Below are 16,187 nucleotides of genomic sequence, written 5' to 3'. Positions count from 1 at the left end.
GGGAGAATATGTGGCCTAGTTCAGGGTCTGAATCTGGCTGCTTATTAACAATTGCATCGCATATCATAAAATAAAAATACTACTGCATGTATCCATATGAAAGCATATTTGACACGGGTCATACATAACAAAAAGACACAGGCCTCCCAACACACATGACCCCTCACATCAGTCATTACAAGGAATGTAAAGAAACTCACCTCTGCTGGAAAAGTGTGGAAATATGGACGAGGAGTTTGGTAGGTGAGCTGCTGGTATATTTCCTGTTCCCAAACCAGCTTCTCTTCCTGCAAAACAAAATGTTAGCCTAGTGGAGCTGTGATCACAGACTAGAAACATCCAACACTGTAAGATTTGATCAGGCATAGGACTGCTCATTCACCCCTGCTGCCCAGCCTGTGGCCCTTTGTCACTTTTTATGTGGTCTTTGGGATCTCTGACTCTGAATACAATAATCTGAGTTTTTCTGACCTCTGTGCTTACTCAGGAAACTGAAAATAAAATATTCTTTATCATCTGGCTTCTTGTAGTTAAATGGTTTGGTTTATTTCTTTTATGCTGTCTTATGTTTTTTCAGCTGCCCCTTCCTTTTCTATTTTTATGTTTTTGTATAATTGTATACAGTAATTGATCTTGTTGAAAGAAACATCAAATGTGGCAAACAATTTTAGTGGAAGCATTGATTTGTAAAGGGGCTGTAATAGCAGTGATTTCCAGCAATCTCATATTAAGGGGTTGATTTATTAAAACTAACGAGTGCGAAATCTGGTGTAGCTGTGCATGGTAGTAAATCAGCTTCTAACTTCAGCTTGTTCAATTAAGCTTTGACAAAAAACCCAGAAGCTGATTGGTTACTATGCAGAGCTGCACCAGATTTTGCACTTTCCAGTTTTAATACATCATCCCCTATGTGTCCCCTGCCTATTAATCCTGAAGTATGTCCCCAGTGTTCAACAACTTCTATGACATGTTCACAGTCACTGATTATCTCCTGTAGCATGTCTGCAGTCTCTGATCTGGGCTGGTGCTAACACTAGGCAAACTAGGCAGCTGCCTAGGGCGCCCAGCCACTGGTGTTATTACTCTCTTCTCTCTGCAGCAAGCAACTAAGTCTCAGCATCAGCAGGCAGCCACCGCTCCATTCACACATAGTGTCAGAGGCGCAGTGGCGGCGGAGGACTGTGTCTGTGTTCCAACTCCTGAATGAATGGAAGCAAGTAAACATTCATTGATGGGCGCTGGTGAGGCTGCATTTGATGGGTGCTGGTGAGGCTGCATTTGATGGGTGCTGGTGAGGCTGCATTTGATGGGTGCTGGTGAGGCTGCATTTGATGGGTGCTGGTGAGGCTGCATTTGATGGGTGCTGGTGAGACTGCATTTGATGGGCGCTGGTGAGGCTGCATTTGATGGGCACTGGTGAGGCTGCATTGATGGGCGCTGGTAGGCTGCATTTGATGGGCGCTGGTGAGGCTGCATTTGATGGGCGCTGGTGAGACTGCATTTGATGGGCGCTGGTAGGCTGCATTTGATGGGCGCTGGTAGGCTGCATTTGATTGGCGCTGGTAGGCTGCATTTGATGGGCGCTGGTGAGGCTGCATTTGATGGGTGTTGGTGAGGCTGCATTGATGGGCACTGGTAGGCTGCATTTGATGGACGCTGGCGAGGCTGCATTGATGGGCACTGGTGAGGTTGCATTGATGGGCGCTGGTGAGGCTACATTTGATGGGCGCTGGTGAGGCTGCATTTGATGGGCGCTGGTGAGACTGCATTTGATGGGCGCTGGTGAGACTGCATTTGATGGGCGCTGGTGGGCTGCATTTGATGGGCCCTTCATTAAAAAGGCAGGGTATACATGGGCAGGGCCAAGGGGTGAAGTCAGGGGTGGAGCCAAGGGGGGTGGAAAAATTAGGTTTTGCCTAGCGTGTCAAAACCAGCCCTGTCTCTGATAGTCACTTGTAACATGCCTATAGTCCTTGGTCATTTTCTGTTGCATGTCCACAGCCTTTGACAACTCCTAGTTGCAAGTTGATCCCTCTGGCCTAGCCATTTCTTCCCCTTTTCAGCAGAATGTCAGGCTCACAGAGTTGCAAAAGTTCCCAGATAATTATCTATATGTGATGCCTGGATGTTCCTGATCAGACCCAACCCATGAGAAGGAGGGAATATTATTATTATTTTTATACAGAATGTATATAGCGCCAACAGTTTGCGCAGCGCTTTCCAGCATGGGGATTTATGCAATGTAAGATGCCTATATGAAATAATATAATCCCATCTTCAATTATACCATTCTTGGAACAGACTATATTCCCACTGGCCTCTCATAATTAGTCCTATCATAAAATAGGCAAATGTTACTCTTCTTACAGGCTGTATTACTTCAATTTGCATATTTCCAGCTATTTGAACTGCATTACAACACTGAGGCTGGGTTCACACTATTGCAAATTGAATGCGGCTCCGGTGCGAATTGCACAGAAGGGTCCAGTCCTGCCAACATCATTGCGCTATTCCATGTTTCTGTAAGAGCCTTTATCTACATTTGAAATGTGAGTGTTCCTGTTTACCCTCTTTTTATTAAATCAATTTTTTAAACAATATCACACTATGTTTAACCTTTCTTTAATTTTTGTTTATATCGTGTGAGTACTTGGATACCCTTTGGTCCTCCTTCCCTCCATGTGAACTTCACCCGCATGTTTCACTGTGAACTTGCTGATGACCAGTACTGTTCAGACCCGGAACTGTGATCATAGTGACCTGGATCTGTGATTGTCTTCACTCTAAACGGTGAATATCACCTCAAGCTTGCATCACTTAAGAGGTATATGCTCCTTTAAGTCCACTGTTTCCGGTAAGCCTTCACACCATTGGTGGTGGTTCTCCTTGCAAGTTCTCCTTTCTGCCATGTTCCCATTTGACGCCTCAGTGATGTCAACTTACTGACAGCATCCATTTACATCAGGACTTTTTGACTCAGCCCTTCCTCTCCTGTTTTTGTACATTCTTTTTTTTCACATCAGTAGACATTTCTTTATTCATTTATCTGTTGAATCAATTTTTGTTTTTACATTTTCATCTATGTTTTTACACTCATATTGTGTTATCACTTATATTTGGTCACCCAATTATTATTATTATTTTTTGTGATTGTATATGTGAGCGCTGAATTTTCTTTGTGGGTTATGAATTGCACAGAAGTCCTGTGTGTCTTCTGGTCCATTTCAGGTCCAAATTCAGACAAAAAATTCAGACTGAAATCGGACTTGAAACGGTAAACAAGGACGCACCGGACACCTACTGTGAGCCACTGTGTGCTGCAGTGTGGACCCAGCCCTAAACTACTTACTGGACAACTTATACACTCACTGGCCACTTTATTGGGTAGTCATTGACACCTGTTCAATTGCTTGGTAACACAAATTGCTAATCAGCCAATCATATGGCAGCAACTTAATGCATTTAGGCATCTAGACTTGCTGAAGTTCAAACCAAGCATTAGAATAGGGAAGAAAGGGGATTTAAGTGACTTTGAACGTGGCATGGTTTTTGGTTTCAGACGGGCTGGTCTAAGTATTTCAAAAACTGTTAATCTACTGGGAATAGAAGATTGTAAAAACATTGCCTGGTCTGATGAGTCACGATTTCAGCTGCGACATTCAGCTTAAACAACATGAAAGCATGGATCCATCCTGCCTTGTATCAATGATTCAGGCTGGTGGTGTAATGGTGTGGGGGATATTTTCTTTGCACACTTTGGGCTACTTAGTACCAAAACCATTGTTTAAAGGCCACAGCCTACCTGAGTATTGTTGCTGACCATGTCCATCCCTTTATGACTACAGTGTACCCATCTTCTGATGGCTACTTCCAGCAGGATAATGCACCATGTCACAAAGCTCAAATCATCTCACCACTGGTTTCTTGAGCATGACAATGAGGTCACTGTACACCAATGGTCTCCACAGTCACCAGATCTCAATCCAATAGAGCACCTTTGGGATGTGGTGGAATGGGAGATTTGCATCATGGATGTGCAGCCGACAAATCTGCAGCAACTGCGTGATGCTATCATGTCATATGGATCAAAATCTCTGAGGAATGTTTCCAACACCTTGTTGAATCTATGCCACAAAGACGTAGCCTCCCTGGCAGTTTTCCCGAGTGTGGCTCGGGGTTAAATTTCAGCACCATTAGCGGTAACCCCGAGCCACACTTGGGATTACATCTCAGTATCCTGGTGCGGTGTACTTACCTTGTCCCCAGGATCCTGCGATGTCCCCCGCTGTGTCTGCGGGCTCTGTCCTCCTCCCGAAGCCTCTCCTTGCCAGGCTCCATTCCCTGCGAGTGTCAGGATGCACAGGGGCGGAGCCTGGCGGCAAATTCAAAAAAGTGAAAATTCATAACACATACAGTACACTGTAATCTTACAGATTACAGTACTGTATGAAATTATTTCACATCCCTTTTGTCCCCAGTGCTTTGCCCCATGCCCTGCATGCAGTTTTATATTATATATACTGCTCTTTCTGCCTGGAAACTGGAGATTGTCCATAGCAACCAAAAAGTGTCCCTTTACATCAAAAGTGGCTTTAGACCAGTTGGAAAACAGCGATAGTAAATTAGAACACTTGCAGAATTGAGTGATAGTGAATCGTGGGGAAATTTATTTTATTACTATATTATTATTTTTTATAATTATTTATATTTATTTATTATATTATAATTTATGATTTTGTGTTTCAAACTTCATCATACCCGGGATATCTACTAGACTCTTGGTGGACAGATTTAAGTGTGTTATTGTTAAGAATTACAGGCCTACAATATAAAACACCACATTTCTATGCAAAATAATTGTACCGCTTTGAGACGCAAAAATCTAAAATAATCATACCGCCAGGGAGGTTAAGGCAGTTCTGAAGGACAAAGGGGGTCGAACCCGGTACGAGCAAGGTGTACCTTATAAAGTGGTCGATGAGTGTATGTTTCTATATGAAAGCTTTCTAAAAAAACGTTTTGGTTTTTGGTAAAAAATATATTGAGAAGAAATTGAAACAGGAAGGAAGCACTACTTGCTGTGAGTTAGATGGGAGTTCAATTAAAGGGGCGACGTGAAATGTGTCAGGCAGATTGTTCAGTTGTGTCACCCCAGGATGTAGTCTATTCTAGTCTGGTCTCACTGCACAGGATTTTGTTTTATTCATTGAACAACCTTGTGTCATATGGCAGGATAATTGAAATGAGCATAGCTGCTGGAGGGCAGACTGTGGTGGACCAAAACACATAAGGATAATAGAAAACACATTGTAATTTGTGATTTTTACAGGGAAAAAGTAAAAAAATCTGATCATTTTAAAATGGAAATTTTAGGTTTGTGAATTAAACGGAATAGTAGATTTTTACAAAGTAAATGTAATGGTAATTTTCCCTTTTCTTAGGTTTGCCTAATGCCCCGTACACACGATCGGAAATTCGGCCAGCAAAAGACCGATGAGAGCCTTTGGTCGGAAAATGTGACCGCGTGTATGCTCCATCGGACTTTTGCTGGTGGAATTCCAACCAGCAAAAGATTGAGAGCAGGTTCTCAATTTTTCGGTCGGAACAAGTTCCTATCCGAAAATGCGATCGTCTGTACAAATTCCGACACGCAAAATTCCTACCCATGCTCGGAAACAATTCGACTCATGCTCGGAAGCAGTGAACTTCATTTTCTCGGCTCGTCGTAGTGTTGTACGTCACCGCGTTCTTGACGGTTGAAAGTTCAGAGAACTTTTATGTGACCGTGTGTATGCAAGGCAAGCTTGAGCGGAATTCCATCGGAAAAACCATCCAAGATTTTTCCGACGGAAAATCCGTTCGTGTGTACAGGGCATTAGTCTATAAACATGCTCACTCTTTAATATGAATTTTGGGCTGCAGAATAAATCATACCGTAATATTGTATAACCGGATGAAGTAGGAACGTCTGGGGTTGTCCTTCTCGAGACATAGCACTCCACAGCACTGCTTCACCCAGTGGTCATTGCTTGGTGCTAGGTATAATTGTGCCACAGTTGTTGCCAGTGCCTGAGAAGAAATGCATTAACATTAAGAGATTTTGCAAATTAAAAAAATATTAAACAATATTGGTAATGGTTGGTATTATATCTAAAATTAGAAAATGATGATAAACAGCACAGATAAGCTGAATTTGTCTGCTAGGTCGCTAGTTATAGTGTGGTCACTGTAATATGGAAGAGCCCTGGGGCCATCATAAAAAAAAAAAAAAAAACAGAATTCTGACTTTGAAACTCAGAATTCTGAGATTGAAATTCAGAATTGTAAGTTTAAAAAAAAAAAATTTCTACAGAATTCTGAGATTAAAAGTCAGAATTCTGAGATTAAAAGTCAGAATTCTGAATTTCAAAGTCAGAATTCTGAGATTAAAAGTCCGAATTCTGAGATTCTAAGTCAGAATTCTGAGTTTATAAATATAGTAGTCTATAGGAAGATTTTTGGACCAATGAGCAATAATGTAGTAACACCCACAGACCATCATTCTGCAGACATACATGTCTTCTGCTCTGTATATGGATATGTAAATCTATCTTAGTTGCAGCACACAATATAGGGAAGCAGGCAGTGCTGGATTCTCTGGTTCCTCTGCTGTCTTATCCTTCTCTGTCATCTGCTCCAACATAAAGAGCCATGCTGAAAACATGTGTATTGTGTGTGAGTGGAGGGGACACAGCTTCCATAGATAACAGAACACAATGGCCAGCACAGCACAGCTCTGCACCCCAACTTGTAGGAAACATTGCACTTTTGCCCCTACATGAGGGAATTGTGAATGGCTAGAAAGCAGCAGGACAATGTGTGTCTATGTTCATAACGGCCAGGGCTCTTCCATACTGTAACCCACAAATGTACTAGCCGAAAAAGAACTTGGGTAAAGACAACCAAGTTACTGCAGTGGTTACTTAAGGTAACACACATAGCTTCAAAAATGAACATTATATAACAATTTCCTAAAACAAGTTTATTGGTATTAAAAAAGTATAGATAGTAATAAATATTGAAAATTTAAAAAATGCTCAACATCTTGTATGCTTATAATAAAAACAGCTAAATTGCTACAATGTGTACGGATGTCTGTATCATGCACCAATGGTTGCTGTGCGGTAGATAATTCTCATTTCCCCAAAACATAGTCCACATCGCCGTCAATAGTACATGGAGCTTCCCCTCATAATTCATCATACGCCATATTATTCTTGTCATTAATCAGGTTTATGAATAGTGGCTGATGATTTTAGAACAAACACTGATTATGTGATGGGTTCTACATTGACACAAGGCTTTACTAAGTATCTATACATTCATTAAGCCACAGAGGCCGTATGCACTGTATTTGCCTTATGGGTTATCTCCCCTACAAATTTTTTTCACCTTACCCACTTTGCTAAATTGTCACTGTGGGCATGGGGTATGTAAGAAGCTTTGGTCGTGGGAATCAGGCAGATATTAACCCTGCTAGGCTCAACACGACAAATAATAAGTCTCAATGGTTAAAGTAGAACTATAGGCAAATCTTTTTTTTTAATTCGAGTAAGGGAGGGTCATAACTCTTGTCAAATTATTTTTTGCCATCTGTGTGCCACTGGGGAAATTTCTCTTCACTTCCTGTCCCACAGCCAAAACAGGAAGTGAGAGGAAATCCCTGCAAATTATGTAAATTTCTTATGGAACCCCCAGGTCATCAGGACTAGTGTCCCCATCAGGGAGAGGGTGAATCTCCCCGATGGGGGCACAGACAGCAGGATTTCCTTTGAGGACTGTCGCAGACTGGTTCAAAGTCTGCTCAGAGACTATACCTTGATGGACTTTAAGGAAGAGGACAAGGAGGTGTGAATATTTCCCCTCCCCCCCCACTCTCCCTTGTCTGTCTTTGTCCTTTCAGTAAAGCTTCGGGCCTGTGAACTCTTTCCCCTCTCCTATCCCTTTTCCCTACCCCCCATTACACCCGTTGCTTGTTGAATTGTATTATGTTTATTATGTTTTGGAACGCAGGTTGGATAAAAAGCTATGATTTAAGAAAAAAAATATATAAAAAAATCAGATTTTTTTTTATTTTAGCGACCATAAATCTGGTGGTGGGTACATGGCTTGGCTTAGCTGTGTTGGTATTATAGCCAGAGATATGCATCTTATTCATCATTGCGTATTCTGCGGGTATTACCATTTACACAGCAGACTGTATCTGTAACCTAATTGTGGGGAGGTAAAGGGAGGCTTGCAGCAGACATTTTGTGGTTCATTTAATAAAGACAAATAGACTGTGCACTCTGTAAGTGCAGTTTTACCAAAGCTTAGTAAATGAGGGGAAGCTCTGGTGACTTCCATCATCCAATCATGTGCAAGCGAAAATGCTATTTAAAAAAAAAAAATTCTTGCATGTGATTGCGTGCATTGGTATTATTTGTAAAGTGAAGCTTCACCTCATTTACTAAGCTCTGGCGCAACTGAACTTGCAAAGTGCACCATATATTTGCCTTTAGTAAATCCACCCCAGTGAGTTACACAGCAGGGCAATTGTGCGCTCCTCTAAGATTACGCTTTATGCAGTCTGTTTATTCAGATTTTGATTCTTTAAATTCTTTTTATAAAATCTAGTAAAAACAAAATTCACTTTTTGTTAATTTTACTTGTATACCATGTTGCTGTTCATGGGATTTTATTCACACACTTTGTCAATTAAAAGGGATCCCACAACCTTTGAAAGCAGTTATGTGCGTTTGAAGTATTGTAGATATACATATGGTCGTTTTAAGAAGAATTAGAACTATGCAAATTTTATCTACAGGATAAAGCTCATTTGCCATTGTGACTAGTTAAACCATTACTTCCCACAGAGCTCTAATTGGTAGACATTGTGTCAAAGAATGAATGTTTAGTACCTGAAGGAGTGTCCGACTTATTAAAAAGAAACATGTCAATAATGTTCTATCAATAATCTTCCTTCAATTGAGTACAGCCAGGGCCGCCATCAGGGGGGTACAGCCGGTACACAAGTAAGGGGCCCATGTGTCCGAGGGGCACCAGACCATGGGCCATCTTTAACAGGAGGCAGCTGCCGTCAGAGCGGACTGGCTTCCAGGATGCAGGAAATGGTGGAGAGGTGGGCGGATCCCATGTGTGTGCGGGTTGGGGCCCGCTTTCTAGCGCTGTGCGGGGTGGGGTGAGGTCAGCTGCCAGGTCGGGGGGCCCCATGGAGGAGGATATCAGGGGGGAGGAGCTCCCCGCTCTTTTGTGCATGCAGGTTGGGGCCCGCTGTCACAGGCAGACAGGCTCCGCTACGGTCAGATACCAGTGTGTGCAGGGTTGTGCGGGGTGGGTGAAGCCAGTTGGTGCCAGCGGAGGGCCCCATGGAGGAGGAGGTCAGGGTGGAGAAGCCCCCCGCTCTTTCTTACAGCTGCCGCCAGAGATCCTGGTGGAGATAGGACACAGGCTCAGCTACCCCTCCCCTCCTGGCACTGCTGGACAGGTGAGAGCTGGGAAGAATCTGGGAAGAAAGGTGTGTGTGACACTGCCACCCCACCTGTCCTGCTGTCCCCCACCTGTGACACTGCCTCCCACCTGTCCCGTTGCCCCCCACCTGTGACACTCCCTCCCACCTGTCCCGCTGCCCCTGACATGTCCCACTCGATCACACCTGTGACACTCCTTCCCACCTGTCCCACTGCCCCCCACCTGCGACGCAGCCTCCCACCTGTCCCACTGCCCCCCACCTGCGACGCAACCTCCCACCTGTCCCGTTGCCCTCCACCTGTGACACTCTCTCCCACCTGTCCCGCTGCCCCCAACCTGTCCCACTCCCTCCCACCTGTCCTGCTGCCCCCCACCTGTCCCGCTGCACCCCCACCTGTGACACTCCCTCCCACCTGTCCCATTCCCTCCCACCTGTCCCACTGCTCCCCACCTTTGACACTGCCTCCCATCTGTCCCGCTGCCCCCCACCTGTGACACTCTCTCCCACTTGTCCCACTGTCCCCACCTGTGACACTCCCTCCCATCTGTCCAACACCCTCCCACCTGTCCCGCTGCCCCCTCCTGTGACACTGCCTCCCACCTGTCTCACTCCCTCCCACCTGTCCTGCTCCCCCCCACCTGTGACACTGCCTCTCACCTGCCCCGCTGCCCCCCACCTGAGACACTGCCTCTAATCTGTGATGCTGCCCCTACCTTTCCTGCTGCCCCCTCCACCTTTCCCACTGCCCCCCACCTGCCCCACAGCCTCCCCTTCCATGACACTTTCCCCTCCTGTCCCGCTGACCTCCTCTCATGACACTCCCCCCCCACACCTGTCCCCCTGCTCCCTTCCTGGCCCACTTCCCACCTTCTGTGGTAGGAGAAGATGGGACTGGAGGGGTAGGAGGAAATGGGATGGAGGAGATGGGACTGAAGGAGGACGAAGAGGACATGGGATAGAGAACATGGGATGGAGAAGGAGGAGGACATGGGATGGCCAGTGGGCGTATTCGGTGGGACAGCCAGTGGGAGGGCCCTGGGGAATGTTGGCAGTCAGGCCCAGGGGGGCCCAGGCCTAAAGCTGTGTAAGGGGCCCCACAATTTCTGATGGCTGCCCTGAGTACAGCAGTTTATTTGCCGATTTCTTTGCACCCTAGGTGACTCAAAACAAATCTGGTTCATTAAAGGCCATGTGATTGCTTTGACATTCACATTCACATACAGGCCTGCCATGTAAAACATGGCATTACCCAGAAACCCTTGTTCTGTTTGAATGTTTTTTTTTTTAAATATGCCTATGTGAACACATGAAAGTCAGGTCAAAAATTACTTTCAGATTGCAGATATAAAATGCAGATTGCACTTGCAACCCCTCAACGGTTTTAGTCCAACCCCTCAACAGTTTTGGGGACGGCCATCCTACAGTCACTAGAAGCATTACAACTACTACCTAGTCAGTACTTTGACATTGGCTTCCACTAGGGAAATATTTAAAACAGGCTTATAAGCCAAATGAAGAGTGACTCCCCTTTTAAATATCTGGTTTCCATACGAGATAGGTTGGTGCAATTCAAAATTCTGCACAGGGCCTATTATACACTGCATCGCCTCCATAGGCTAAATCCAGCTTATTTTCCAACATCTTCATGTCCTCATCAGTTGGAAGATTTTATATACATCTTTTGGGACTGTTTGGCTATCTCACAGTATTGGGGAGAAGTTGTGAATGTAAATAATGCAGTGGCTGGTACAGTGGAGCCTTGGATTTCGAGCATAATCCGTTCCAGGAGAATGCTTGTAATCCAAAGCACTCGCATATCAAAGCGAGTTTCCCCATAGAAGTCAATGGAAACAAAGATAATTTGTTCCGCATTGACTTCTATTGCATGCAATACAGCATGTGGCCAGAGGTGGCGGGGGCGCTGGAGAGCCTCGGAAATACTGGGGGACAGCTCGGCTGAACTCGGAAACCCTCAGAAAAGGCTCGGAAACACTCAGGAACGTAGTATTTCCGAGTGGTTCTGAGTATTTCCGAATGGCTCCGAACCATTCCGAGTGTCACCGGTGCCCCCGCACTTCTGGCCAAATGCGGTACTGCACACCCCATTGGCTTGAATCCTGCTCGTTTTGTGAGACAACGCTTGCAAACCGAGTCAGGATCTAAAAAAAAAAGTCACTCATCTTTCAAAACGCTCGTTAACTGCGTTACTCATAAATCAAGGTTCCACTGTACCTCCTTTGCTCCTTCCTCTAGAATTTGTTTACTGAGCCTAGTGGATGACCTTGTCCCCACCACAGCGCAAAGGACCCCACTTAAGTTACTCCTGTTTTACGCTAGGAAGGCAATTACCTTGTCTTGGAAGAAATCATCTCCCCCTTCAACCCAATTTTGGCAACAACTAGTAAACTCCACTCTACCTATGTGCAAAGACACATAAGGTATGCTAACAGGGACTGTCCTAAAAATATTTGCTAGAGTGTGGAGAAGGTGGATAGAAGATGCTACCACCGCTTCCATGCCTAACTCGCTTTGATCTGGTCTGATTGATTTTATATTTTACTTTTAGCCATACAAATGGGGTAATATCCCTATACATATGATGGTCCCTTGATTATTTGGGATTATGCTCTGATGTGCGATTTTGGTATATTATGCATCCTTTATTCTTGGTGATAGCCACACACCTACACATGCAAATTGTTTTTGTTTGGTTGTTCTCAGTTTTAATTTTTGTTAGTTTGGCACCAAGTGACTCAACACTTTTTCTTTTACAGGTTGGTGCTCCCCTGTGTGGGCTGCATCACCGAAGTGTCTTCTGTTTGTGTACTCTACTTTAAATTTAAATAAACAGATAAAAAAATGCAGATTGAAGATATAAAATTTGTTCTACCGGAACATATGCTATAGTAGAATGCACAAGCCGATTTTGAATATTTGGGGGAGATATATGGAGGAGATGCCCACCAGCCTGGGTGAAGGTGCTGCTTGCCCTATTGCAATCGTAGCCGTGCCGTGTTGCTAGGACACAGTGCGACCCTAATCTCTGTAAATAGCCGCTCATGCGGCTATGTTTTCAATCCAGATGTCCTCATCTCCCTGAGCAAGATTTTAAATATTACAATCGAAACACGTTGGAATTTTTTTCTTGGGCAGGAGTACTGTTTTGGAAATTCCTATATAATGTTTAATGCACACATATATGCAGTATCTCATAAAAGTGAGTAAACCCTTCACATTTTTGTAAATATTTTATTATACCTTTTCATGTGACAACACTGAAGAAATGACACTTTGCTACAATGTAAAGTAGTGAGTGTACAGCTTGTATAACAGTGTAAATTTGCTGTTCCCTTTAAAAGAACTCAACACATAGCCATTAATGTCTTAACTGCTGTCAACAAAAGGGAGTACACCCCTAAGTGAAAATGTCCAAATTGGGCCATTTTCCCTCCCCAGTGTCATGTGACTCATTAGTGTTACAAGATCTCAGGTGTGAATGGGGAGCAGGTGTGTTAAATTTGGTGTTATAGCTCTCAACCTCTAATACTGGTCACTGGAAGTTCAACATGGCACCTCATGGCAAAGAACTCTCTGAGGATCTGAAAAAAAGAATTGTTGCTCTACGTAAAGATAGCCTGAGCTATAAGAAGATTGCCAAGACCCTGAAACTGAGCTGCAGCACAGTGACCAAGACCATATGGCAGTTTAACAGGACAGGTTCCATTTAGAACAGGCCTCGCCATGGTTGACCAAAGAAGTTGAGTGTACGTGCTCAGCGTCATATCCAGAAGTTGTCTTTTTTATAAATAGAGGTATGAGTGCTGCCAGCATTGCTGCAGAGGTTGAAGGGGTGGTCAGTGCTCAGACCATACACCACACGCTGCATCAAATTGGTCTGCATGTCTGTCGTCCCAGAAGGAAGCCTCTTCTAATGATGATGCACAAGAAAGCCAGCAAACAGTTTGCTGAATCAAGCAGACTAAGGGCATGGATTACTGGAACCATTTCCTGTGGTCTGATGAGACCAAGATAAACTTATTTGGTTCAGATGGTGTCAAGGGTGTGTGGCGGCAACCAGGTGAGGAGTACAAAGACAAGTGTGTCTTGCCTACAGTCAAGCATTGTGGTGAGAGTGGAATGGTCTGGGGCTGCATGAGTGCTACCGGCACTGGGGAGCTACAGTTCATTGAGGGAACCATGAATGCCAACATGTACTGTGACATACTGAAGCAGAGCATGATCCCCCCCTTCAGAGACTGGGCCGCAGGGCAGTATTCCAACATGATTATGACCCCAAACACACCTCCAAGATACCACTGCCTTGCTAAAGAAGCTGGGGTAAAGGAGATGGTTTGGCCAAGCATGTCTCCAGATCTAAACTCTATTGAGCATCTGTGGGGCATCCTCAAATGGAAGGTGGAGGAGCGCAAGGTCTCTAACATTCACCAATTTCATCAAGGAGGAGTGGAAGAGGACTCCAGTGGCAACCTGTGAAGCTCTGGTGAACTCCATGCCCAAGAGGGTTAAGGCAGTGCTGGAAAATAATGGTGGCCACACAAAATATTGACACTTTGGGCCCAATTTGGACATTATCATTTAGGGGTGAAAGACATTAATGGCTGTGTGTTGAGTTAATTTGAGGGGACAGGAAATTTACACTGTTATACAAGCTGTACACTCACTATTTTACATTGTAGCAAAGTGTCATTTCTTCAGTGTTGTCAAATAAAAACATATACTAAAATATTTACAAAAATGTGAGGAGTTTACTCACTTTTGTGAGATACTGTACCTATAAACCTTGGGCAGTCAGGAAGAAAGTTGTAGATAAGTGTAGGTACCTCTTGGTACCAGCATCTAAATTTTACATAATACCTTCACAACAGGTTCACTTAAAAAAAAAAAAAGCTTAATTGAAAGGCCAACAGGATTTTTTTTCCAGGCCTAGTCAACAGGAGTTAGCCTGAATTGTTTATTCCTTGAGAGCTTGTGTCTCGATTTGCTGTTTATGAGTGCTTATCTGATACTGTTTGTCTATCACCATCTCTATAGAATGAGGGCACAGGAACCAGAGCCCACCCAGCGTCTACCCATCTTACCGTGCACTTCCTCCCCAGCAACTGGAACACCTTCTGGTTCTCCTTATCCAAAAGAAGGACAGAAGAGACATTCTCCTGGGTGCGGCCCGCAGGCTTAGTCGCTCCTCTGCTCATGGCTGGACTTTGTCTCTTGTTGTGAGTGTAAAGTCACAGAAAAGGGGAACTTCCGCACAAAAGTAGATTGAGGCAGAACGGAAGCTGAAAACCACCAGAAATTAAAAAGGGCTTACTAAGTGCAGAGGGAGGGGAAGTTACACAAATTCAGCAATGAACCACTTACATGTCCATGTATAGGTCAGGTGAGACACTGTCATTTCTTAAATATGCCTTGGCTGCCAAACAGGGCTTGTTTAATAACATGGTGGAGCTCCTTTACTGATATCAGCTAATTAATGCTTACATTTCAGCTGCTAAAATGTCGTTTTTCATTTATTGTTATTAGAAAAGAACTAAAAGACCAACCCTGGAAGATTTAAATATCCTTTTTATTCAGCTATAAAATGTAAATACATCTAATATAAGCATCTTAGATGTATTCCTATATTATCCTCCAACAAATCAGAAACAAAGAGTGACATTGGGGTCATGTGAAAAATATTTCAGACACTGTAATGGAGAAGGCAGTGTGTTATCTAATAAAAATGGGGGGGATAGAATGGGATGGAAAATAATAAATGCACATGATTTTGCAGGTAAAAAATATGCATGTATTAATTTTTAACACTGCAGCCTATAAAGCATTACACCTGTTTATAGCAGATTGTGGGCGCAATGTGAGGCTCCTGCAGACACCCAATAAAGCTGTCTGCCCATACCTCCTGTATAGGCAGACAGATACTGGAGAGCAGGAAGAATTAATGAACTACAAGGGCACTCACCAGTGCTCTCACAGTTCACTGAGAGGGACAATAATTAACAAATTAATTACAAACCGCGCTCCCTTTAAAGTGCAAGTGAAAATTTTACATACTAGTGTAAAAAATAAAACATAAATGTGTCAAATGATAATACTCATAAATGACTTTCGATTGGGTGAAGTCAGCAAACGATCAAACATCAAAAAATTGGAAAATCAAAATCAAGTGAAAGCAACAGTTCAAGATATGGCTTTCAACTGAGTGAAATCAGCAAAAAATTCAAAATAAATTAAAAAAAAGTGTTCCAATGATGCGGAAATCAAACATCTAGATAAATCCTCCTGGTTCGGCAAAACATCAGAAAACAGTCATCCACCACCATCACCGGCCACACAGCCTACTCACCAGATTGTGGTGACTCCCATAACAGGAGTCAAAAACGCTTCAAGGACAGCCAGAGAAGCTTCACACGATCAAAAAAGCCAAAAATGTATTGGACAGGCTAAAAACAAGCTAAAACTGCATCAACCACATGTGTGTAAGTGCGGACAAACAAACAAACTGCATAGCGAACGGAAATGGCTGGTCGGTAAGTCCGACCGATTTCGTCAGTGCGTTCTGACGTCATAAGGGATCATACGCAAGGGCACGGCCGCTTCCTTAAATACACACACCAATCGAAGGTATCCAATCACTGAGAACCTACAAGCTGTCTGCCGC

At 43.8% G+C, this 16,187-nt stretch overlaps 1 protein-coding gene across 1 annotated transcript in view; it reads right to left on the bottom strand.

Annotated features, from left to right (window-relative positions):
- The window catches only part of WAS (WASP actin nucleation promoting factor), a 45,487-nt gene extending 30,673 nt beyond the window's left edge, over positions 1–14,814 (bottom strand). Inside the window, exons 1-3 of the mRNA XM_073600005.1 lie at positions 14,611–14,814; positions 5,935–6,069; positions 201–287 (exon numbers count right to left, since the gene is read on the bottom strand). Of these exons, the coding sequence (XP_073456106.1) occupies positions 201–287; positions 5,935–6,069; positions 14,611–14,724 (336 nt within the window). The 5' untranslated portion in view covers positions 14,725–14,814. The remainder of the gene's footprint in view (positions 1–200; positions 288–5,934; positions 6,070–14,610) is intronic.
- Positions 14,815–16,187: the final 1,373 nt, after the last annotated feature.

Source organism: Aquarana catesbeiana, linkage group LG09, assembly GCF_042186555.1.
Source record: "Aquarana catesbeiana isolate 2022-GZ linkage group LG09, ASM4218655v1, whole genome shotgun sequence".
Classification (NCBI taxonomy): Eukaryota; Metazoa; Chordata; class Amphibia; order Anura; family Ranidae; genus Aquarana; species Aquarana catesbeiana.
Note: the sequence above shows the minus strand (reverse complement) of the source record. Positions and strands in the feature narration are given on the sequence as shown.